We start from the raw sequence: 27,017 nt of genomic DNA on the forward strand, positions 1-27,017 counted from the left end.
TTCAGTGAAAAATATGTTGATGCGCTCAACACTTGTTTTCCCCGCCATAAGAGAAACACATTAATTTTCCTTAGTTTCCACATTTGATATTTTATTTTGGTATATTTTCACCTAATAATATAGGGTTTTAAAAGATTTACAAGTCAATGAATTCTGTTTTCATTAACATTTTACACGGCATTCAAATTTCTTGGAAAGAGATTTGCATGAAATTAACATAAATATGGAAGCATAAACTGGAAGCAAAGGGGAAAATCTTATAATATTTTGTCTGTTTCTTTAGGGCCATCTGGCTTCTCCTTCCTCTCTGCGTTGCTGCTGACCGTGTTTTCCCCTGAGATGGTCATTAGCCTTCACGGGCTCTCTTCTCATTTTTACTCTCTTAACCTCACGAGGGCATCTGTACACGTACTGGAGTGTTGTAAGGAGATCCAGTCATCAGTGCACCCTTGGGTCTTGTCTACAGTTTGCTCTGAAATGTCGCGGTTAAACCCAACACCTCTCTTGGGGTTTCATCAGGGTTTGGACACTTTTACTGCATGTGTGAGTCATCTGAACAAACTGCTCCTACTGTTTTCATGGTGTACCTCTAACCAGTGTTTTAACCACATAACTGCATTGCAGATATTTTAACATTAACACTGAAATATCTCTAATGTAACTGCACGAAATGCTCAAATTAGGATGGTGATATTTACCCTTAATGTTTAATGTAATCAAGAAAAACAACAGGAGTTGTGAAGTCCAGAACCTCAACCTGATTGAAATGCTGTCAGGACCTTAAGAGAGCTGTGAGAGACCGATAAATTCATACAGAAAACTATTACACAGGTTATTGCTGGTAAAGATTCAGTAGTTCTGCAACCTATTGAATCATAGGGTGTTTTTAGGTTTTCACAGGTGTGCGTAACTTTATTTTCCACATAAAAGTGTGTGAAATATGAATGTATACAAAAGGTACATAGTGAGGTTTGTACCGTATTTGTCGGACTATAAGGCGCACCATCGGTGAATGGGTCTGTTTTCATAGGTGCACCAGATTATAAGGTGCATTAAGCGAAACAAAACAGATAAATCAAACTTTAGTCATTCATTCTTCTTACTTCCTCCACTTCCGTACCATTGATTCATTAATGTTGAATTCTCTCACAGCTGCTCTATTCCCATGTTGTTGCAGTATATTAATGTTTAACCTGGTATTGTGGATGAATAATGTCAGTTGTTCTCCTGACTGAAGTTTGGTCCATTTACAGCATCCTGCCATACGATTGCATTTGTCCCTAACCATCGGGAACCCACACATGAACTTTTATAGAGTGGAAAAAAGTTAGCGTTCATCCTCCAACTTCACTGTGTTTATATTATGCTAACATAGCTGTGTCGCTAGTGATCACGTAGCACATCATTATATACCAGCTAGTCCAACTTCAGTAACGCTACAAACATCACTGCTGTTTAGTTTTCTGTCTTCATTTATGTTGGAAGTGACAGCAGAGCTGCACATTTTAATCTTTCAGACATCTCTCAGTCAGAAAATGCTATATCATGTTTAGGTGGGAACTAGTGAGCTAACTTCCTGCTAACTTTAAATTTAACTCTGTTAAATTGAATAAATTCTGTTTTCATGGATGCCTGGATGTTAAACTTAATTGTTACACCTGATAAAGCAGCAACGCTGATCATTTTATTAAAGATGAAAGAATTTAGACAGTTTTTAACTCTCAGTGATGCTGCAGTGATCGTTTGACTTTGGGACCTGAGGCGGACGGAGTTTTGGACCCAGATTCCTCCGTGAGGCTCCTGCCTACGGTAGCCGTAATGCTCCGACAATCCATCCAGCAGTGCAGCTTCATAGCTTAGCAAAGTCATACTAAAACATTTTTTGACAGATTTTTGAGCTCCGTGTACCACATACAATTGGTTCGAGGTCAGTAAGCACAACCAGAATTCATACATAAGACGCACCAGATTATAAGGCGCACTGTCGATTTTTGAGAAAATTAAAGGATTTTAAGTGCGCCTTGTAGTGTGGAAAATACGGTAAGTCTAACTTCGATCTTTTGCTGACTAGTCTTAGGGTTTTACCAATTGCTTATCTTGAGCACGTGAAGCTCAATTGGTGTCATAATGTCAATCCAGATGGGAAAAAATAAAATCTGAGGTTTTTCTAATTTATAAAACGGTAATAGGTATTGATATAGGGGACAAACATAGGCATCAGCCCCTGTCTGCTTTGTTGACCAACGTCAGCATATGAGAGTTTTTCAGGTGTTAGAAGCTATTTATCTGTTATTTTGCATAGATTTTGCTTAGTGTTCAGACAAATACAGAAGCAGTATGGGATTGAAATCATTATGTAATGGATGGTGACAGTTGTGAAGGTGACAGAAAAGTTAAGTAAAAGACTGAGTTAATCATGACTGTAACTGTAATTAAAGTTACTCAAGTACTGATGAGTAATCAATTCACTATACATGAGTCATTTTTCTGTCTTTGTGTTCCCAGAATTCCCAAATTAAAAGAATCCGTTCTAAAGAGGAAAAAAATACTCCATCCTTTAGTAACCTCGTTTTTAAAGAAATTCCGCCAACCTTCAGAAGCAAGAGATATTTTTTCCCTTATAGACCTATACAAGATGTTAAGCCTCATCACACAAAGAGTGGTTTATATGAATGTGTATCTGTAGTTGAAGGAGAGGAAATAAAAGCGTAGAGAAGTGTGTGAACGCGTTGCGTGCAGACAGACACGTGAGCAGCTTCTAAACTTTCCCAGGTGCATTTGATGTGCAGTTTTGCTCGACAAACAAGCCCACTAGGAGAAAACATGGCCTGGAATTAAACAATAACACAACATAAGAGATACCAGCGTGGTGTAAGGTGTGCAAATTAAGCTGCGAAAGACAAAGCTCAACATGAGGGGGAAATCTGCACCGGCTCAGGGAGGCTCTTGTTGCTTCAATTAATGGGGCGTTTCACACACACACACAAAGCTTCTCTCTCAGCCTTATGTGGGCCTGGTCATTAAGATTATGCAATCTACTGAGGCGTATCGAGTCTGCTTTTCGATGCTGAAATCGACAAAATGAAGCAGAGTTCAAAGCAGGACAGAAAAGACTTTGTGGCATAATGAGAACGAGAGCTTCCTGCTAACACCTGTGACAAATCCTGGTCTACTGAGGAGAACAGGAAGCCTTCAGAAAGGAAGACAGCTGGGAGAAGAATACTGGAAAAACAAAGACAGAGATTTAAAAAAAAAAAAATACAAGAACAGTGGGCCTTAAAGAGCACAAAGAGGACATTTGAAATCCTGCATCTTTTAGTACTTTGGTAGTATTTGTTCTGGAGCCTGCACAAAGGCAGGGCTTTGCTCATAAGACAGATGTAAAGATCAATACCACTTTTAGATCACATTACTGTTATATGTACAGTAAATAGCTTCGTTGTTAGCATATAAACACAAGCGCTGCATTGATCGTCGCTTTTGAAGGACGCAGAAAAGCAAACGGGCGTAATTCCTAAAGCCCCGAATGCTCCTTTCAGCAGTGTGATCTGTGTCATATCTGCACAGGCAGGACAGAGAGAAATTAGGGAGGAAAATCTCGGTTATTAAAGCTGCATGAAAGCCTGAACTCTGTCTGACTTCAGAGCGGTGATATGCACTTCAGCCAAATGAGGCCGGGACCAGGAAGGCCTGCACGGGTGAACGCTTGTTATTATCTTTAGATTGGTAGAGAGGGAGGGCAGAGTTTGACTGTAGCAGCCATTAATCCACCCAGGCTGCTCAGAGCGCCATCACACGTCAGCACAATCCCGACTGAGCAGATCACACGTGTACGGATGTGTTTACAAATTGAAGCGGAGAACGCAGATGGCGCGGCATTCACTGAGGGAGCACGCGCTTGTGTGACATGGCTGCAGAAATGAAAAATAATGACAGTCCCAGCAGAAGCTGACAGGTAGGAAAAGCAGCGCGATGAGGGCTGTGATGGATGGGGGTGAGGGTGGAGGGAAGGAGCTCGAGGGAAAAGAGACAGGTAGCACTACAGCACCCATGAGAGACAAGGAGGGGTGTGGGAGGGTGAGGACAAGAGGAGTGAGTGACAGGGTGACACTGCCAGCTCCTCTGCGGCGCGCTCTTCAGGGGAGCCCCGGAGCGTGTTCTGTTAAGTAAACAGCTGCAGCGACGAGAGCTCCTCAAATATTAATAGGGAGCAATCCCCTCCGCTAGCCTTGTTCAAACTGACGTTCCCTGAATTGGGACAACAGCACTCCAGTAGGGAGCAAACATCCCAGCCCCCTGTAATGCACCAGAGGCCACCAGGGTCGCCCGCAGCTCCTATCAGACCTGACAGAGCAAGGCTGAACCCCCGGACACCCAAGCTGCAACACAGGCCCCTGGTGGCTCATTATGATTGCCGTCATCAAAGGCAAACATCTCAGACTGCTAATGAAAACGCACTAAAACACAGCTTGCACCCACCCTCTCCAGCCTCCATCTGTGTCCATCAGGCAGAGATGAATTATAAATGAAAGGGTGCTCAATCTGAGAGGATCGATACTAACGAGGTTCAAGTTAGCCGTGACACAGTTCTCCATCTTTGTTTGTTCCTCCCCTCTTCCCGCCACTTCTCAGTCTCGCTGGCTCTTAGGAGGAGAGAGACGATCTCTCGGTGCATGCTAAAAAGTCCGCCTAACAAGGCAGAATTAACTACTTTTAGAGGCTTCATTTGGAAGTTGCTAAAAAGCACACATAGCTGATGAGGGAGCTGGTAAATGAACAAGACTCCGCTCCATTCTACCTCCTTTGATCGACCCACCACTCCCCAGCACCCACCCCATCACCTCTTCACTGACAGGCAGACCAGGGGAATTGGCTGAGGAGGAGTAATGGAGCTTGTCGGAGAGCTCCCTGCTTCACACCACTTAGCCTCTAGTCCAGTCATGGGAGGGGGGTAGGGTGGGTCCACTGATGAAGCTCCACCGGGACTCACAGCAGACTCTTCACCACCCAAACATTTCTCTTCACATCAGTCACGCCATACAGACAGGGAAGTGTACAGCAGCTCCCCACCACCATCACTTCCACCTCTCTTTCTTTCCTTCGTTAAGCTGCTCCGTCTTGGCACGTCGTTGGGCTACAGTGCCCTCTTCACACACTCCTGCTGGGTGAACACAGTGTTCCAATTCATCAATAATTTCTAGGGTCAATCATTACTGTATGGAAGACTACACACTAGATATTCTCTTAAGAAAAGAGTTTTAATGTAGGACCAAAAAAACTGCTTTATTGGCTTAGGAAGTACTATCACCCACTGGTGTGCAAAGTCCTGCTTTGATTCAATTAAAGTTGAGCTTTCCTAGAGCCAAAAATACAGTTAGTTAGTATAATTAAACTACAAGGCAGGTCATGATGTCTGTCAGACAACTGTATTAAAAATGCTCCAGAAGGCACCTTTACCACAAACAGTCCAGAGGTCTAGTCCATTGACTTAAATTAGCTAAGCTAAAACCAACACACAGCCGCTTGTCATCCAGCTAAAGTGAACATGCCACTAACTTGTTTCTGTGTGTGCATGGCTGCCACTGCTGTTATGAAAAGAGAAATAACCTAATATGGTCCAGTGTTATTTTGTCTTTTGGAGATTGGACATATGTTAGCTTAATGAGGTTTTGCATTCATATGACCACTAATCACATGACATATACCTGTCTCCCACTTTGGATGTGTGACAATGTAGGGTCAACTAAATAAGACCTCAGTCATACAGGCCTAGACACCAGTCTGCAATCATCTGGTAAGCACCAATCACAATGAAAACCTTCTTGTCTTCAGTCTTCAAACTACAAGAAGCCACAGAAATTTGCTAGCTACCAAAGTAATCGCAAGGAAGTTTTTAGGGCGACCATTTACCAACCAAACAGGAAGTACACATTTTTCCTTAGCAACCAGCGGTTGTTTAACGCTCAACATGGTGGGAAAACTCCCAAACTATGCCAAGTAATGACCTGAAACACCTCTATATGGATTAAAGGGTGGCGTGCTAATTTATCACTTAATGCTAGCTAGCTCGGTTAGCAAGCTGTATTCATTAATCGCACTGTTGCAACACACAGAAACAGCCAAATAAACTAGAATTTCATTCCCCAAAACACAACTACAAGCTTGTGTGATAGTCTCTACCTCACAATAAGCCATGATGTTAATCGTGTTAGCTAACAGCACACGCAGCAAAGCAGTACAGTTTAATGACTAAAAATAGTGGAAGAGGCCTAGCAGATGATCTACTCCAGCTAACTTTGTTGGGCTTTTAACATGCTTTCAGTGCTGTAGTGGTGGACATTTAAACATTAAACCTGTGTACTGGGAGAAGCAGAGAGAAGCAGCAGTTTTTGCCAGTTCCATGTTGGTCATGGGACTCTCTCTATGCTATATTTTTGGAGATTAAGTTACATTTCCATTATAGCATTTTCATTTTGCTTAGCTTTATGCTAACATATGCTAACATGGCTTTATGCTAACATAAGCAATTAAACTCAAAGCATTTCTCCCTGAGCCACAGTCTCATATTCTTCTATGTCATTTGCATAACTGCATTTGTAGTTTGAATTAACAAAACTAGGAAATCCCAGTTTCACTCTGGCTCCATATATAGATAAAATCAGTTTAGACAACTAATCTGGGCTAAGTTCAAAGGTTATACATGTTGTAAATATCATATTACTTTATCTTCGCAACTTAGAAATCCGTATAGTCTCACTGCAATAACAGCCATAAGTCATTTGAACTGTCTGCATGATAGTGTTGGTTGAGAAACAGCGAGTCTTCTTCCTCAAGAGGAAGTTGAATTTGAATAAATGTTGTTATATTGTTGGAAATAGGCAATGAGATCCCAAAGATGGGAGATAAGCCCCTCTGCCCTGCTCCACTCTGACCTGACATGCTTGTTATGTTCGCATGGCTGAGCACACATTGCGTAAGTTTTTCAATATTTCATTGGCCGAAATGAAAAATGCATCTCTTTGAACTATAAGTGCACGATTGGAGGGCAACCTGGTGGGGTCGGGAGGTGAAGTATGAACTGCAGAAAAATAGATGAGCAGAGATAAATGGCTCACTCCTGGCTGCCGTAACAGTCCTACAATCTTCCTATTCATGCAAACGCTTTGCTGATACCATGAAATAGTAACCTGAATTACACTTAAACGTGTCAGACATGTGCGAACCGACTGCGGAGTGCATTTCGGCAAAGCAGAGGCGGCTTTTCACAAACAACGCAACCTTGAAGATTAATTCTGGAACAGGGGTCCCATGCCAGGACCTGCCAAACGTGGTGCACAAAGAAAAAGATTGACAAGCAAACACCTTCAGGTCTTGCTTGGGTTGCCCCCACAGAGCTGCGCTCAAATAACTTCAGACTGAGGGAGTGAGAGCTTTGAGCAAAAGGGAACTTTTGGAGCCACAGTGTATCAGCTATAAAGAATCATTCAGCCTCCAGATCGAGACCAAACGTGCCCGCCCTGGTGCAAGGATGCAAACAAAGTGACATCTAAAAATAGACTCCATTTGGGTTAATGTGAAGACAAATGTGTGCCTTCTAAAGTACGCCTTGTTAATAGATGTGGCTGCTCAGATGTGAGCTTACATTTGCATTGATTTCGCTGGCAGAGCAGGCTTTGATTAAAAAGAACTGTAGGCATTTCTGAAAAGCAGATCTGTATCATCCATTAAGCGGGAGAAAAAAGTCTCACATGATGTATGGAGACACTGGGTGATTCATTTAAAGGAGCTTATTAGCTCGGTAGGCGATGTGTACATATCAATATGCTGCTTTTCATCCTTTTCTCTTTACTTTGCATTTCTGCTACTTACTCTTCATTTTCTCTACTCCTTTTTTAATCCGAGCTCTTCCCTTTCCCTTCCCAGCTGATGCACTAGTCATCAGACTTGGAAAGAAACAAAGGCTGCTTCCCTCAGTTGGAGCTGGGAGGAGCTGTCAGTCCCTACAGCGCTTTTTGATGATAGCATTTCAAATGACACTTTGATCCCCACTCCACACTGTTTGTTTTTTCCTCTATGATGAAATTCGGCTCGAGAGGCATGCAACAGGGCACATCATTAAAACGTGGCTCAAACACTGAGAGCCAGGCTCCTCCCTAGAAACCACCCATGACAATTTTTTCTTTCTGCGTCGGCTTACAGAACACGACAGGGTAGGTGGTGTCGCAACCGTAGAACTGAACGGGATCACGCGTTCACCCCAAAGATAACGCTCCGCTGAGGTGACGCCAAAGCTCAGTCAAAACTCTCTAGAATAAATGAATCTAATGAGGCAGATCTGCCAGAGCTAAGTGTTGTCTCTGATCTGGTGGGAGCTGAAGCCCAAACGCCTGCCTCCCAGCTCAAGGAGGAGGATGAGTGCATTTGCAGACGCAACTACAAGTAAAAGCTTCACTTCAGAACCATGAAAGGCTCATTTATGTTGAGTAAGATGTTGCTTTTCAGGAGAAAACATTCAAGGACACAAGCTAGATCGGAACAAACAAAAAAAAATGGACCTGCAACTTTTAAAGCAATTTCTTCTTTTTTTTAATTCTTTTTATTTCTAAAGATTTAATTCTAAAAGCTCAGAAGCAAAGCTAACCAATCTTTCACAGGTTTTTCCAAATTTAATATGAACATACTACACCGGCTCCTAATCTCAACGGAGGAATGAGCCTTTGTTTAAAAAATAATGGTGGGAGTGAATAAGACGAACAGCCCAAAGAGTTCGTCTGAGGGAGTTGGCTCATTTCTTCCTGGGGTGATAATTCTCCTATTGAAGATTTCCAGAGTCACAGTTGAAATAATATGCAAATAAGTACCCCATGGGGTGCTGACTGGCTGACATATTATCAGCAGAGAGACAGACGCTGCATTTTTTGAGGGGGGGGTTGAGCGTGGTCAAATCAAAAGACAGAGGCCCGATTAAAAAGGTGTACTGCGACGCGCACAAGACTACAGGAGCACTTTAAACAGGATGCCAACCCTGTTGGGAATAGGAGGCTGAGGCTTCCTGTGGAGACAGGAGCGACTAGCAGCCAACACAAAAGCCTGCAGAGATAAGACGAACACTTTGGAAAGCCAAACAATGGAAAAATAAAAGCATGTAAAAAAAGAAAGGAAAAAAAACTGTATCTGGGGGAATAAAAAGAATGATATGAAATTGTTTCTACAGACTCTCCACCAATAAACAAAGCCATTAATTAGTTAGTGTGTTTCTAATTAATAGATGTCTTTCAGTACCGTTTTATATCCACTATATGTACTCTGTGCCTGTTTTTGACAGGCCTACTTTACTTCAAGTCAAACAGAAAACCTGTCCACTTAAAAATGTTTGAAAGTGGCTGTTAAACCAATTCTTTTATCATTATTTGGAATTTGCTAAGAATAATGCACTGTAAATCCCTTTTCCAGTTCAATCATTTTCATCATCATAGTGTTGTATAATAATAGTTTTAAATATGTATTGTAATGACACAATGATGTGTTCCTGACTGCAATAACCAATCAGCAGTTTGTGACGTTTTCGTAGTCACAGTGAGCTCCACCAATCACACGCTGTCATTTCTATTTAGAATTGTGGGTACAATAGTTCTTTTGCAACATATCATAAATAAACGACCTTATTGTTGAAATACGTTTGGTATCATACAGACTTGCAGTTTCTAAAGGAGCACGTACCATCATGTCACAATCTTGTAGCACATAGAAAGTAATAGTAATCATAGTCATAAGATTATAGCCGTGTCCAAATTCATAGGCTGCATCCTCCTGAGGACCCGGCCTTTGCGGTCTACGTGGGCCGGGTCCTCCGAAGACCGGGTAGGCCCGAAGTGAGCGGCTGTAAAATGGGACGCTCTAGCCTTCAAGTAATTAAACTCCACCGAGCTGTCTCAGTGGAGTTTAAGAAACTCAGCATCTGCTCCTTACTATCTAAAATATATCAGGACACTGCTGTAAGTTCTCGATCATCTCACACTTTAATCAGTTTTCCGTTTGACGTTTATTCAGCTGTAATCTCAGCCAAACCGATTTACTCACGAACAAGTAAAACACTGAAAAAAGCCAAACAATAACATCTTTAAGTTATCTAAGTGACTTATATATCATGTTTAACCTGAGTAGTGAAAGACCGCGGGGGGTTTGAAAACGATGTGCCGGGAGTTCGCTGCTCTCGCCGGCTCTAGTGAGCCTTGAACCCCGGGCTAGCTATCGAGCTAGTGGGTAACAGACGTCTCCGAAAACGTCGGCGCACTTTTGCAAATATGTGATGTCTTGATAAACCGAGCAGATATTTGAAGTTTACACAGCTATATTCTCACCTGAAAACATCTTGAAAGTTTATTTTGTGACCCAGAAAGAGTAATAAGAGTAATATTAAAACTAAGCAGCTGCCGCCATTCTTGGAAACTGGAATTGGCTGGCCGCGCTATGAATTCTGGGATATTTTGGGCCACGAGGTATACACCCCTTACCCATGCTTCAAATCTGGGGGAAAGGAGGACGCATTTGTCGGCCGCATTTGGAGGAGTCTACGAATTTGGACAGCCTTCATCGCGTCACTGTGACGTAATCGGACTACAAATGCGGCCTCAGGAGGATGCAGCCTATGAATTTGGACACGGCTATGGCTCACAATCAAAATCCTCTGGAGAACATGAATACAATTTTTGCTTCCAGAACATCATGATTCTGGTGTACACTCTAAATCTCAATAAACAAATCCTAAAGCCTAATACGGGTAATTTATGTTAGATATTTGAGTTGTATGAAAAAGGCATTTATTTATTTAAGTAGTGTGTGACGTTTAGCGCACACCTGTTCTTCATCAGAGAATGAAACACAGGCACTACCACCTTAAATCACCTATGATTGGTCCCATGACCACAAATGATGACAGTAATACTTAGATCAAAGAGCTGATATAAAGTTGAAATAAATTACATTTCCTCCTGGCAGAAGTATAAAAATTTAATGCCCAGAAAAAAAAAAAAACTCAATAAAAAGGTCTTACACTTCAAGTTTATTGAAGAATGTTTCTCTTTTGATAGTATAGTGTGTCAATGTTATATAACTTTTTATATACTAGATAATTTATGTGGGGTTCATAAGGTGAATAAATCTGATATATACCTAAATAACTGCATGAAGTATTTTATTCTTAGACATTATGGGTATTTTTCTTTCCGTTTGTTACTTAGTATTTAAATATTTTTTTTTATTTTACTTTTTTAACAGGATTGTTTTGTTTTGTTTTGTTTTACTTAGGTCAATTAAAAAAAATTTTCACGCTTAATTTTTTTGCTTTGCTTTTTTTATTTTAGGTAATTACAATAACAACCTCGCTGTTAATCTAGCTAACAGTTAGCTAGATATCAAGCATTGCCTTGTTTGGTTCTCCTTCCATTTCCCACCATTATGGGAGCAAAGTATGCAACACATAGTCCACACACCAGCCAGAAAAGTATTCAGGATCACACCTGATAGTGTGAATGTAACGGAGGGAAGGTGATTATTTTGTTCCAGTGTTCGTTTAAAGGAGGGGAAACCTTCCTCCGAAACGGATAGAGCAGTGGAGCCGCAAAGGGAAAGCACACAACTTTAAAACTGTATAATTAAAATATAATTTATTATATTTAAATAGTTAAAAGTGTAAAATGAATTAAAACAACCCTGGCCAGGGAACAACACAATAAAAATCAATAAAACACAACATTAAAATCCGGTGGCGTCCGCCACGATATAAAAGTCACTAAAAAGTTAAAAAAATCCAGCGGAGCGGTGCAGGAGGGGAACCCGGCGGCGTCCTCGCCTTCCTTCCCACGTTCTGCGCCCCGGTGCGCTAAAGGAGGGAGGCAGCGGCAGTTACTATTCTTCCGGACAGCTTTCAATTGTTAACAGGGGAAAGTCCAGAGACTTACCCCGGGTGGGCAGAGCTCTCAACTCCGCCCGCCGCTTCTTTATAGCTGTCACTCGGCACCGGCCCGTCTCGTCGCCTCCAATTCTCCACAGCCGCATACTCCGGTCTCGCGTTGCTGTAGCAATCGGGCGCTCGCTCTGCGTCTCTCGATTGCCGGCGCTGTATCCTCCTCTGTCTGCTTGACGCCAAGCTCCACCAGCCCTCCGGCTTGCAGGCGCCGCCGCCTGACACCACCTGCTTGCTGTCTCTCAAGCCTCTTTCTCCTAGCAGTGTTCCTCAAGCCTCTCTTTTGTGTGGTCTTCCAGGCCCTCTTATTGGCCTCCGGGACCTCCCAGGTGTGCTCAGGTTGGTAATTAGGTAGGGGCGGAGTCTTTCCAGGACAAGTCATCCAATAATACCGTAAAAAACATGCAATAAAACTCATAAAATATAAACCAATGTACAATATTAAAATATTAAAAACGATAAAACACAGCAAAACATGCATAGTAAAAAAACCTAAAAACTTGTCCCTTTCCACCCCGTGACATGAACACACTCAAAATAGCACAAGTATGGAAGTACACAGTATGGAAGCCAAACACACAGCAAACATTTTAGCTGCATCTGCAGAGGTTGAGGTTGATCTGACGTCATTATAATATAGTTTTACATACAAAACTTACAATTCTCACACGTGCTAAAGGGTCCCCCTTGGACACACAGCACATGTCCATACGACAGTCAGACTTGTCTCTTATTTTTGTTAGCATGTCTGGAATCACTTTAGCCGTTGCTGTTGTTATGCTAACTACCAGAAACCACTGGTAGTTACACAGCCATTGGTTAGTTCCACCAACCAATGGCTGTGGAATTAAAGCACTTTGAAACTGAATAATTCTTTTTGACAGAGCCTATATTAATAATATATTTTCAGTGTATTAAGTAGCCTAGCGTGGGACAGGATACTGTACTGTACCATTTTCCTCTATATAATATGGGGAGAACTAGAGGGTGAACCTAAATGCATAATTATGATAACAATCTGAGACATGACTAAAAGCAATTTGTGACCAATGGTGTGACTCAGCAAAGAAAAATCTGATGAAAGACATTCAGATCCATGCAACATCACAAGTGCACCCACCTAAAGGCTAGGAAAAAAAAGACTTACCGACCTCCTGTGGAAACAGTGTTGACCATTTATGCTACATAAAAGGAAAATGGTGAATTCAGCACTGAGCCAAAGATCAAGTTCAGATAGTGGAGGCAGAGAGCGAGGGTGTAGCTGGCCAAACAAATGACCACCAGGCTATACTACTCACATACTCACTCACATTACTTAGTCCAGGAAGCCACAAACTTGCGCAACTTTTTCATCACTCTGAGAAACTGTTTTCAATTCAGTTTGCCTATTTTGTGCCTTCTTCCAAGGAAATGAAAAAAGGTGACATGTACTCAAAGTCCTACTAAAAGAGAATTCCAAATAGCTGAAGCGCCGTTATGATAACAAGAGTTTCTGAGAATTCTGACATCAGTTCATTGAATTCAAAGCACTGCTGGCATAAAACACATATTGATTTTTTGGCTTTATTTCTATTACAAGTGGTTCTTACAAGACTGCAAATGTGTTTTTACACCATTACTAAAGGTAATGTGATTCACAACAAAACTCTGTTAACACATTCATGTATGTTCTTCCAATTTTTCCACTTCAATCTAAAAGAACGTGCAAAGAAGCAAGATTAATACATTTCTGTCTGCAGCTACTTCTCAGCTTCTGCCTTTGTCATGCAGAAAAGGATGACGCACAAAAGAAAAACACACATGTTAGAGTTTAATTTCAGTGGCACCCAAACATCTGTTTGCCAATAGTAAATCACATTAGGCTTTCTCCACAAAACAGCGACAGAAACAATAAGGAGGCTTCGTCACAGGTACATTTGCTGTACCTGGATGTTTGGGTGCTCCTTTGTATCTGCCGCTGCTGCTGTTTCTTCATCTAGCTCGCTATGTTCTCTCGGGCTCACAGCAAAGAGACACGCTTTTTCCTCTGTGGCTCCAGAGCTCCAAGAGAAACCTCAGAAGTCAGACAGACAGCACACCCTTCAGAATTACAGTGCTTTATTAAGTATCAATCTGTACAACAGTTTGCCGGCTCAGCAGAGGGATCAAAAAAGTACTGAAAATCTCATTACGGGAAAACTAATAAGTGACGCACAATGATAAAACAGCAGCAATTAGGTTCAAACCAAGTTACCAGTTGATAAAAGAAGATGTGGTAATGGCTGGTATATCTCATCGTGTCTGGTAAACGATGCTCGAAGGAGCCCATTGGACATAGCAAAACTGCCTCTCCCCATCATTAAGTTATTAGATTAGCCCGGGGCAGCAAGTAAACATCTTCAGACATCTCACTGCAGGCATACATCCCACCAGCCCTCACCGTTATTGGATTACTCAGGGAAACTTTTCCAGAAGACAAAATGACTCCATGGAGAGCGAGCGAGCTACGGGATGATTATTGGAAAGCAGATGATGGGAAGAGCAGAGGAAAGGCCTGCTCAGGCCAGACGCCCGGAGCACTTAGGATCGAGCGGATGGCTAACAAGCAGGAGACAGGGAAGGGATACAGAGGGCAGCGAGGTCTGGTTTTGATTATTGGCTGCTGGAAGGAGAGGCAGCTCGAGTCTGCCAGGTTTCTGCATCATCCGCCTCCTGCCATATCTCGTTTGGGTTACTGCCACAGCAAATGTCCATTCAGCACTATCAGTGACAAATGAGGGCAAACTCCTGTCAAGGTCAACAACCACCTCCACTACGGCCACAGGGGGTCTGCCATTGTAATTCCTTATACACTCAGAGTAATTAAAACTCGTCCAGAAGAAGCGGGGGAAGTCAATGGAATTTTTTGAGACTGCTAATGAGATGCTAATTTGTTGGCCCGCTAGGAACGAGGCATGAGGATCTCAAGGACACAAAAGATTTATTCCCTTTTAAAATGATGGTGTGAGTGTGTGTGTGTGTCTTCTTCTTCACTCAAACATTTGCCAAGTTTGTTGAGCAATACACACGGCAGGACTCCCGGTGTCTTTATGTTTGATAAAAAGATACGAGCATCCTTTCAAACTCTTTCCAAACTCCTGATAATTTACAGAGCATCGCCCCTGTGAGTTCAGAGTAAAGTGGAGAAAGCTCCCCTGCCTCGCGGCAACGAGTGAAGCCACACGCAGATCGCCCTCATGCTGCCTGAAAGTAGTCCAAGTCAGACCTGTTTTCGAACACCCCACTGAGCCAGCCTTCTATGGACTCATTGAGTCATTCCAGGAGCGCCAGGCTGGCTGTCCCACTTTTTTCAACAGATATCACACAGACTCTCTGATATCTACGCACGCGCACGCTTGCACTGCACAACTTTCCTCCCCACACATTCCACTTTATAAGCAATCGGGCCAATCCTGTCCTCTCATGTTTATTAATTAGGCTTGCTCTTGGACTTGAATCTGACTCCCTTCTGGGTGAAGACTATTCCTCGGGAACGCCAAGCTGTGCTGAAACTGAGCGAGACAGCACTGTGGTCTTCTCGCTACACCAGCACTGCAGTCATTTTCTGATATGTCATTTTTTACACAAGCGCCGCACAAGAAAACAGCCCTATCCAGCCCGCAGTGCCAATCAGCTACAGCGGCTTTCAGCACTCATGCAAAAAGAGATCACTGCAATAAAAGTTAGTTAAAGTTAAATAAACGCGTCTCTCATTAACAGAGAAGTATAATCTCATTTTTAATCTGCGGGCTCAGGCTGAGAGTTGTCACAACAGTGGCAGCGCAGCTCTGAAGGACACAACGCTGGGGAAATAACATCAATTAGAGCTGCCAATCACCCAAAATGCCAGAAGACAGTTTTGGATGAATTTCTGCTTTGTCGGGCAGTTACACAGACGACAGGGAGGATGGGTGAGTCAGAGGGGATGAGATGAGGTGTGAAGTATAATCACATCACAAACACAAATCTGTGGCTTACTTCACTAAGCCTCAACATAAAGATGTCATTTTTGGACTTGTTCTTCAGCGCAGACCGTTTGCTGCACTTGTGCAACTCAGAATCACACCTGAAAGTTCATTCTAATTAGTGCTGACAGTCCGCTTAAGAACTTTAGTGCTGAAGCAGCTAACCAAAATGATAAATTCACTGCCCTGGGCAGCACTCACAACATCAGTGTTTGGTCACTGTCAGCTGGGTGCTATAAAATCAAACCCACACTAAGTGTTTTAGTTTTTCAGATATTCTTCCTAATTCCAGCTCCTCAAATCTGATGGTTCTCTTCTTTTGTCTATTTTGAATCGTGATTCGAGCACTCCAGGGGCTTTCGAATGTTAGTCACACAAATCAAGCAATTAAAAGGTTGCCAGCTTGAGCTGTGAGAGGCCGTCATTATCTTCTCACTATTTTTCAAAATTGTCTAGACTGTATGATTGCACAAGCAGTCAGAAAACAGGGTACTCAAGGGGCTTATGCAACAGTTTAGTGTTTGCATGCCTGTGCTGATGAGAGACTTATAGAGATAGGACCTTGAGACCACGTTTTTGTAACTCTATAACCCAGATAGTCGACTAATGGGTGGTCTGTTTAATTTGAAGTCTTCAACACAGACTGTAGATAAAAGATTGGTGTGTCCTCCACATGTAGACATACAGCCACTTACTGTTGTTATTGTTGCTCCCAATTGGCTGATAGCCGACTATCACCCAGTTCCCAGCCACTGGGAGTCCCTCCTCCTTCTCCTGGGAGGCGTATCTACTTTTAACTATGAACACGCCCATTTCACTTAATTGCAGAGTGTCTTAGAATTAAGTTTTTAAAATGTAAATCATCAAAAGTATCACCAGTATACAATTCTTCATTTCAATCGAATCTAATAAAAAGATACAACTGAAAAATTTAAATACAATTTTTTTTTGCATACTGTGTAAAAAGCAAGGCCAATTCCTTTAAGTTCCTTACACCTGCATTCTTTCTAATGGCCAGCAGGGGGCAGATGCAAAAAAACAAAAAGCAGCCCAATTGTATAAATGCGATTTAATCGTTTGATCGACTCATGACCTAAGTAAAGACTTGCATTCTAACCTTATGATCTCACTGATTGTTGTTTAGTCTTTTTTAATATTATTAATATTATTTAATATTATTATTAGTATAGTTAGTACAAGAAATGATAAAGCAGGGTATGTTTTCAGTCGTGGTTACATTCATCACACCCAGTTTCCAAAGTCCAATTTTGTAATAGTGACTATGCTGAAGTCCAGGCTTGTCTATCTTTTATATACAGTCTGTGGTCCCAAAGCTTGTGATGTCACGTGTTTATTTATTTATATTTTTATTTGAGGACAGGCTAAAAAGCCACGTGGGACCGTATATGAGAACTTTCACCAGACGTGTTATTACCAGTGAAAAGCATAGATCAAGCTCTATGTTTAAAATCTACGCAATGCCCCTTTAAAGACTCTCAAATTACCCTAATCACATCATCTACTCTCGCCACTCCAAACTCTGCAATAAAAAACATGTTCACCGATGTGCAACATCACATACTAATGCACTCATCAGAAATATTGAACTCCATGATTTATTTACCAAATTAAATTCTCAGCATGCATGAGATCAGACTCTCGTTACAAAGATTAGATTTAAAGCTGTGCATCCTGCGCAGGGTACAGATTCTCATTTTGAAACTAAACTGACATCATCAAGACGCTGAACGTGAGGCAATCTTGGCGCGCAGGCGAACACGGCCGTATGATCGCGCTAATGCGAATCAAAGTGAAATCCAATCATCTGTCATGTTAGAGAGGATGCGATGTTTTATCCATTATGTTGTATTTTCCTGCTATGCTATAAAGAGATAAGCTAAGGCTCATTAGATTGTGAACTGGCATTTGAAACATGCGCAAAGCACAATTCCTAATGCCTTACCTATTTCCTGGTATTGATCCTAAAGAAAGCTAAAGTTAAGGCAGCCTGTCATCTTACTACTTAAAAGACAAAGAGAGACAGAGCCATTACTTTTCCGTTGTTTGCAGAAGTTCACTTCAAAAGGGTGAAAACTCTGGTGTAGTCTGAGGCTTGGGAAAGCAGAGCAGGCAGGTGGAGCTGGAAGGAGAGGAGGATGCAGGGATGGAGAGATTGGAGACAGAGGAGTGAAGAGGGGGAGCCCTTTGATCTCTGGCAGAAGTGGATGCTGAAGAGAAGAGACAGAGAGCTGCAAAGAAGACTGCAAACAAGGCATGCACTCAATTCCCAATAGTCGCACCAACGCGAAAAGGAAGATAGAAAAAGAGGGGAAGACAGAAGGAGAGAGAAAAGTTGAGCAGATTGAACGAGACAGAAAGGAGAGGGCGAGACAGAATGGCAGGGTCGCAGAGAGAGAGAGAGAAGAAAGGAGGAGAAGACAGAGAGGATGAAAATGAAGTTGAGGGAAACAGATAAGACCAGGATGTTAAAAGGATTTCAGTCCGTGGGCTGTTTGGGGAGTTCTCTCCAGCCCTATGCTAAAGCAATTAGTATTGAACCCCTTCTAGGAAAGAGCAGCCAAACCACAGCGGCAATCTCTAACATTGTTAGTGTGAAACAACCAAGTCAAGCAAACCCCACGGTCCCCATTAAACCTCAAGTTTTAATTGCCGTGTCAGGATGGTGCCGCATTTCACAGTCCATAAGTGTGTACTCTGAAAAAAGCTGGCCCAGTGAGTCCCTCTTCAACTGGAAACCCCGAGACAGTAAACAGTGCTGCTTTGCTGGGTTGAAAAGGCCTGCATAGCATGATAACAAAAGCTCAACATTAAAAGTGAAAGGGATACTTCAAAAGAGTTGTCGATAGCGTGGTGACAGAGAGAGGCGAGCAGTGTGCTTCTTTGTTGCCGTCCAGCTCATTTGAAACCACTTTGTAAAGTTTTCATTCAAAGTGAGATTGTGTCATTTCTGCCGTCGCCATCTTGGATTTTTCTTTTTTTTTTAAAACAACGACTCTGACTGTGAAACCACTCGCTCACTGGCAGTGTTGGGATTGTAACTAAATGAAAATGTTATGTAGCACATATCACATTTCTTGACAGTAATGAAGTACGTAACTTCATTATTCCCTGGAAGATTCATCACACTACTCAGTACATTACTGTCTGGTAAAATGACCTGATACACACTGTTACCTAATTACCAGTTAGGCTACAGTTCCACACACTGATCGAAATCGCTGTCCTGCCAAGGACACGTGTGATCTTTCTTTCATTGTTCGTGTATGAACACAAAGCAAAGCTGAAAACCAGCGCAGAGAGACTTCAAAGTAATCATCACAGAGATTTTACTTTAGAAACATGAGCAGGTAGAAACAGAGCCTACAGCCTGACTGCTCGTCACTGCCTTTGTTACCTGTTGAAGACGAGGCTATTGGACTGGGGTTGGGAGTCACTCAGCTTTTTTTGCTAGCTTTGTGTTAGCATGCTGTTTCTGCAGATGTTTGCAAAGAGTCTGTTTGCAGCACAACAAGTTTTTTCTCTGTCCTGGATGCCGATTGAACTTTGTGCTCTTTCCTGCAGTGCAATAAAAATAAAAACAATGTCCAGATCTCCACTCAGAAGTGAGAAACCTGAAATCAGTTGATTAAAGAAAAAACATGTTTGATGTTTTTTTTCCTTTTTATCTGATTACAATTGTAATGTAATTACTGTTTGTAGTACACTAACACGTTACTTTATTGCCTTACTAGAAGACGTAATGTGATTACCTGTCAATCACAAGTCATTAGCAAATGAGTGTGCTGTGGATAATCCTCCAGTCTGAAACAACCAAAGATCAAGATTTATTCAGTTTGACTCTAAATGAGTGACTGAGCCATTAACTCATCAGAAAAGTATTCATAGAGGTCAAGAGGTCAAAAAGGTCTTACAGCCCTCTATAAAACCTTCTATAAGTCTTTTATCACCCCATTAGAGCACTTTACTCTCAGACTGTGGGCTTACTTGTAGTTCCTAGAGTATTTAAGGCCCCTCGGACAAACAGACGCCCTCTCTCTACTTTTAACATTAGGCATAAAACTTTCCTTTTTGATAAAGCATATATAGATCATATATGCATATATGGATCAGGTGACTTTAATCCTCCCTTAGTGATGCTGCAATAGGTCTAGGCTTCTGGAGGATTCTTACGATGCATGTGTCCAATGATCCCACGTACTGTGAAGGCACCACAGCAGTCACACGACTGACCAGCTCTCTCTATGTCTGTCTCATTTCTTAGCCTGGACTTGTGTTGCATCAGCCCTAATAGTTCCTTTGATGTTATCCAGCCACTTCTTTTGCTGTCCGCTTTTTCTTCCTCTCCCCTGGAGAGTGGTCTTTGTCAAACTTGTCATTCTTGAGACGTCGCCGTATTGAGATTGTAATTTCCCTTCTTTTTGACTGGTGACAGGAGTTCTTAACTGATGCCCAGGATCTTACAAACCAGAAGCAGTGTCTTTTCACTGCCTGTTTTTTCTCTCCCAGGTCACCTGAAAGCATCCATGTAGAGCAGTGGTGTCAAACATATGGCCCAGGGGCCAGAATCAGGTGAAGAGTCCAATCTGGCCAGCTGGGCAGCTTCAGAAAATGTGAAGGAGTGCATAGATTTTTACCTGTATTTTTGTAACTTTTACAGCTTTTTCTATTCATAAAGAGGCATTAAAATTCATACTTCACCAGAGTAATTAAGTAATAGCTAAACAATGACAAAAAAAAATCCAGTTTTTCTGCCATGTATATCAAAATGTCTGGGTTTGGGAGGGGGGGGTTTGAGGGCGGTTAATAGGTCAGTGAGTTCACAGTAAAAACTTTATAATTACAGAATAATCTGGATAGTGAACTATCATAACCTTTTCTGTAATTTTACCCGTTTAACTTATAATTTCACTGGTCCGGTCCGGCTGAGAGGAATACTTGGATAGCAGTCGTATTTTAAGCCTGAGCTTTATTCTCAGAGTGAAGATCTTATCTGTACATATTGGCTTCAGCATGACAAATGTCATCGTTTGGACTATAGTGGACTACTGAACCATGCATACACTAGAAGCAGGAGGAAACACCTTTACCTACTGCAGGTTATAGCTTTGCATTTACTTTACAAGAGTGTTTTTCTTTTCATCTAATTTTCAACAGGAAAACACAGAAGCATTGTACATTTTCTTTAACAGAATGATTCGGACACTGTAATAGTCTTTGCACACCTGAGTAGCACCTGCTACACCAGGTATTTCATTTCACTGTTCAGTCACTCACCTGCTTCCTGCACCTTCGACAAAATCTACATCTTTTTTTCGCGTCACCGTTTCCCCAAGTTGTTATTTTGCATGCGTCTGTTCGCTTGAGTTAGTCCTAGCAGCGTGCCTCCTCTGACCGCTCTCATCCAGGTTTCCAGGAAGGCTGCTGACTGTCGTGGGGGTTTTTCTCTCTCTCTCCCTGTGAATAACAGTCATCGCCAACTGCAGTGCGCCAAATCTCAGGAGGCTGTCACTTTCTGGAGCAACATGTCTGGCACAGACAACCACACTACATCTAAAGTCACTTAAACAACGCGTCGCTGCCATTCCAAGATTTAGTTGAACAGCAGCCTCCTGTCTGTATGCATTTTGCTACAGCTTTATTTATACGTGACTCACTGCCTGGAGGAGTGAGCTGCTGATGTGAAAAAAAATTGTAGCCAAGAAAGTGAACACTGTTGATTTATGTGCTTAAATGTGTGCATTTGTGACACTGGGTTGTTTTTTTTTGTTGTGCGTGCCAGATGAAATTATCTCGTCTTTCTTTGAGGCAGGTCTTGGATGAACTGTGCAGACTGCTTACCTTGGAATATCGCGGCGTTCTGGATGATGAGACGTTTGAGTTGTGCGCTGACAACCTGCAGACCAGACTCCATATTGCTGCGCGCCGCTACCTGATACCGCTCCTCCATCTTCTTGGAACAGCAGGTCGGGCCTTTGGTTTGGCAAACCTGCAGATCTGCACCTGGCAGGAAATCAGCAGGGACAGGATGGTAGTCTGGATGAACAGAGGGAAGTAGCTGCGAAGCCACTGTTGTTTAATTTTCAGGAAAAAAAAGACACACAAACACACACAAATAGATTCAGCAGCATTTTCCGAACGCAAAAACTAAGAAATATCTCCAGCAGAGTCCGCAGCCTTAATGAGCGTATGATTATTATGTAGAGGCTGTGTTTTGTAGCCGGGCTCAAGTCAAAAATAAATTGCTGCTTAAAAATAAGTCATTTTGATCCACATTCGGGCAATACACTAAAGCTGTGTAGTTCTCCTCAGAGATCAAGTTGGTCAACAGAAACTTTTCCTCCACTCAAGGCTATACTTTTCACTCTAAGGATCAAAAAAAGTACGTTTTTTTTGTGTGTGTTTTTAAACTTAAGATGAGAGCCAGGAGCAGTGCATCATGCAGACAAATAAACCTAGGTTTCAGCATGCTTTCATTATGGATACACATAAAAAAAAAACAGCCACGAGTAAGATTGAAGGCGGTGAAACAACATTCGTTCACCTGGCTGTGGACACTAAAGGTTGTTTACACCTATGAGAAATAATTGGATTCCCTGAGCTTCTTTTTGAGCGACGCATTCAAGCCTGCGAAAGCAGAACTGGGGTGTCAGGGATGTTTCAGAGGGGCGATGTAGCCAGACACGACCTGATCAAAGAGCAAACACCTCGAAGAAATTAATTCAATTAATCCCACGCAGGAGGAAAGCAGGAAAGATAAACAAGAGCCTGCCGCCACTGTGAAACTCAGTAAACTTTGAGTCATGGTCATGCTAAAAGGAGTGTGAAATCTGTTTGGGGTTTTTTGGGGTTTTTTAGATAAAAAGAGTTTACATTAATAAAGAGGAAACAACACAATATCTGTGTCTTTAAATAAATGCTTTGCATCATATATTTTCTGAGCTAAAGTTCAGTGTACTCACAGTGGATTTTAGCCTGAACAGTCAAGATGTGACACAAACACAGATGATCGGTTTAATTTGGGGAGGGCTTAAAAAGTATTGAAATAACTGTTTGGAAATTACAGACATGTTTATATGAATTACAGTGTTTTTAATTTTTTTAGTTCCACATTTTCAGAGCTTCAAAAGTAATTGGACAAAGTGGCATCGTTTTAAATTTAAGGATTCTTTTTGATGCGAGCTATTTTCAGCTGTCACAAGTGGTCTCCACACCGGGTGGCCTTCCTGATTCAGCCCCAAAGTAGATTTGTGTCTCCACCTGCAACTGGCAATCTTTTGCTTGCCAGTAAAATGTGTTAACCACCACACTGTGGAGCCAACATAAGGAGCAAATATAAGGACTGTTTTTAGTGCTTGGATGAAAATCCGGTGCAGTCAGTGACAGCCTGGAGTGTAGAACCCATAAACATCACCAAATGCTCTGCCAAACCTTTACTGTCCTTCAGTTGCTGTTTGTCTGTGAGTCTTTCTGCCTATCTTTTGCATTTAATAACTGAAAGGCTGCTCTGTTGCATTTGCAGGATGCTTTGGGTCGATTCATCCTGATACTTCATATCAGCAGTATCATAATCAATAAGCACTAGTGACCTTGGTTCCACTGGCACCCATACACACTCATGCAATAACACTGCCTCCACCGTGTTTGTCAGATGATGTGTTGTGTTTCAGATCATGAGCCTGTCAGTCTCCATACTTTTCTCTTCCCTTCATTGTGCTACAATTTAATCTTGGTTTCACCTGTTCAAAGATGTTTTTCCAGGACTGTGCAGACTCTTTTAAATGTTTTCTGATAAAATCTAATCTGGCTTTCATGTTCTGGAATGTAATCGGTGGTTTGCACCTTGTTGTAAATCAATTTTGAGTCTTCTAATAATGTGCTCCATTCTTGATTGCAAACTTTGAGAATAGTTAACCCACCTCGTTGAGAGGGTTCTTCAGTTGGTTAGATGTTGTGAAGCTGTTCATCATAGAAATAATTCTGTGATCATTCACTTTTTTCACTTCACTTTTGATGTTGCTGAGCTGGCTGGTGAATTCCTTCTTTTAAAGCATATACCAGATTTTTGACTTGGACATGTTTTTGCCATCTCTCTTGTTTCTTTTGATCTTTCGTCCTAATGATGGCCTCTTTTACTTGCGTCGACAGCAGTCATATGCAAGTTCAGCACTGGAAGTGTATCTGTTTATCTTGTCATAAAATAATGAAGGAACAGGCCTCATCAGGCCATGAAACTCCCTGTCAGTCGAGTTTCTGATTACTTTTTTTTTTTTTTTTTGCAAATCTCTTTTTATTAGCATTTTTTTTCTTTTTAACAAACAGAAAATACTTAAAGAACATTACATAGTAATCAAAAAAAGTAAGATCAAGACAAAAACAACAACATAAAAAATTATAAAGACAAAAAGAGGCAGTGGAGGAGTTAGAGTGAGTAGGAGATTAGTTCGGCCGCAGAAACCCCATTTCAAGTTAGAATTTGATCATGAAATAAAATAAAATTTAAGATTCCTATGTGAAACCAAAACCTTCATGTTGAAAATTTGTAGAGATTAGAACGTTTGTCCACATAAAGGACAGTAATATCGGTTTCTGCCAATTTTCTGATTACTTTTGAGCCTCTGAAAATGGGAGAGTGTGTATAAAAACAGGCTTTAATTCCTAATTAAAGCTGAAACTAACTGACTGGTTTAAAATCCCCTGTTGTGGTGTAGAGAGGCAACATTGCAAAATTACAAATCTGCATAATTGTCCAAATACTTACAAAGTTTAAAGATTTCCACCTTGTCTCTGCCTGAAAATGATGGACAGTCAGACATAAGTAGGACACAACCATCCAGTGTTTAGATACAAAGAGCAGCTCCAGTGAAAACCCCTTTCCTCGGTGCTTCCTCCTCTCAGCCTCTCTGTCCCACATGGCTGCTGAGAGCTCAGTGGAGGCTGCAGTGGTAACGTGCCAAAGCCTCGTTGAGGAGTTGTCTCCAGGATCTGCCTCCCTGAGAGGCATCGGTGACAAGGGCCTGATTGATGCCACGGTAAACAAATGTCAGCAGAGCCTGCCAGCTTTGGCTGCCGCTGCTTTGGGTGCGAGGATATAAGGAGGCGGAAGCAGTGAGATTAATTTGGAGGAAGGGGGGGCTGCTAGGATTCCAAATGTATCAGAAAAGTCTTGATAGCTGGCGTGTCAAAAGACGGAGGAAAGGCTTTTGTGGAGGCAGAGGGTTTATCTTAATAACAAAAGTGAGTGTCTCTATTGGATCGAGGCTCTTTCTCTGTGAGATCTTCAAAAGAATAGATCTTCAGAAACGGGCTCGGGCTGTAACAATGCAGACACAGACACGGTGCACATTAAACTACCGGGAGATGCAACAGAGCGACAGTCTTAATAATTAAGAATCGCTGCAGAATTAAACGGAGAACAGCTTCTGCTAACTCCCAGCTCACCCCTGACTCCCATCAGGGTTTAGGGTGTACAGTCTAATGAGCAAAAGAGGCAATAAAGCTGTCACCCAGCACCTTTTTGTGTGCATACTGACAGGCTTAATATCTTAAATCAATACGGACAAAAGACTCCTGACGGATAAGATCAAGTTAATTTCAGACTGCAGGGGCAAAATTATTAAGCTGTCAATAGCGCCATAGGTGAGGCGAGCGCGGCCTGAGCGGAGAAGAGACGGGGATTTAGCAATTATCTCCGGCGAAACAGGCAGATTCATCTGCACCGTTTGTCGTTTTGCAGATGATAAATGTGTTTCATTACACGAGTTCCACAGCACTGAGGGAATAAGCGAAGGATTCGGGAGGGAGATGATTCCCCCGTAGAGTTTCAGAAATAACAAAATCTTACCGTCTAAATAAAGCTTTCTTTCTGACTGACACATCACCGGGGAACGAGCTTCCTCCTGCTCCCCTTTGCTTTAGGCTCCATCCCTGTTTCTCGCCCCTCTGCTTTCTTATTTTTCCTCTTTTACTCCTTTTCATCTGCGCGCACTTTTGTTCCGAGCTCGTTTTCCTTCACCTACCTTGAGCTTAATAGCTCCTGGGCACTGTGAGCAACTTTAAAATCAGCCTGTTATTGGTTAATTGGTCAATTTTGGGCGTCCTTATGGCCAATTCTCTCCCGCAAAATGAAGAAAGACAAGGTAGCAATTTACATGTAAATTTCCCCAGCATGCAACCTCGGTCCAAGGTGGCGCCTTTAAATTACTGCGTGCTTTCAATCAATACTGTGAAAGGAGGCCGGGTAATTCGACGTGCAGGACAGCTGCTGTTTTTATGAGTGTCTCTGAATGCCTTTTATAAACACATTGATCGCCCTTCAGATTGTCACAGCCTCATCTAACAATCCTCGCTGCTCTACCCCTCACAGAAAGTTTCCTTTGAAAGGCCACTGCTGGAAACGATGGCCCTGTCCTCACACTAACACACACAAACACTGGAGGAGTCCTCGCATCTTTAACAAGCCCAGGAACTCAGAGTCTGGGGAACAGATACAGTACAGTATGTGTCTAAGTTTCTCAGCACCAATTAGAAAGCTATCACTATGCAAGCTTAATGATGGCGACCATGGGGGAAAAAACAAGTTGTACTAAAATATAGAATATGCTAAAAGCCGTTCATTATGAGCATAAATTATACAACAGCTAGTTTCGAGTGGAAGCGCGTGGGAATCCGTGGCTACCTCTCCGGGGCAAAATAAGCCAGTGTCACTTTTTAAAGATAGAGCCATTTACAACCAACCTAAGGAGTGATAATATCATTAACTACTGGGGATTAAAGTGGCTTTAAGTATTTTTAGAGCTGCTCCACTTTAAACCATTTGATGAAGCAATGGTTTGAAAGCTGGAAGCAGGAATGTGAAAGTGCCCAACATTGTTCTCTGCTTTTTCCTTTTTGTCTTTTTGCACATAACAATGAGGCAGTAAACAAAAGGCTCCTGTCTTTAAAGTGGGACCGTTCAAAAAGGAAGAACTGAATAAAACCAAGTATGAATCGGTGTTTAACCAGCTGGAAAGGCTTCTCCTTCAGATCAGAGTCATCCACCTATTAGTCAT

General features: G+C 42.0%; 1 protein-coding gene across 1 annotated transcript in view; it reads right to left on the minus strand.

Moving 5' to 3' along the window:
- Positions 1 to 27,017, minus strand: part of gpc3 (glypican 3) — a 128,941-nt gene that overhangs the window by 97,418 nt on the left and 4,506 nt on the right. The window contains exon 2 of the mRNA XM_006781827.2: positions 21,808 to 21,969. Within this exon, the coding sequence (XP_006781890.1) occupies positions 21,808 to 21,969 (162 nt within the window). The remainder of the gene's footprint in view (positions 1 to 21,807; positions 21,970 to 27,017) is intronic.

The sequence above is a fragment of the Neolamprologus brichardi genome, chromosome 2 (assembly GCF_056152115.1).
Source record: "Neolamprologus brichardi isolate AB-2024 chromosome 2, ASM5615211v1, whole genome shotgun sequence".
Lineage (NCBI taxonomy): Eukaryota > Metazoa > Chordata > Actinopteri > Cichliformes > Cichlidae > Neolamprologus > Neolamprologus brichardi.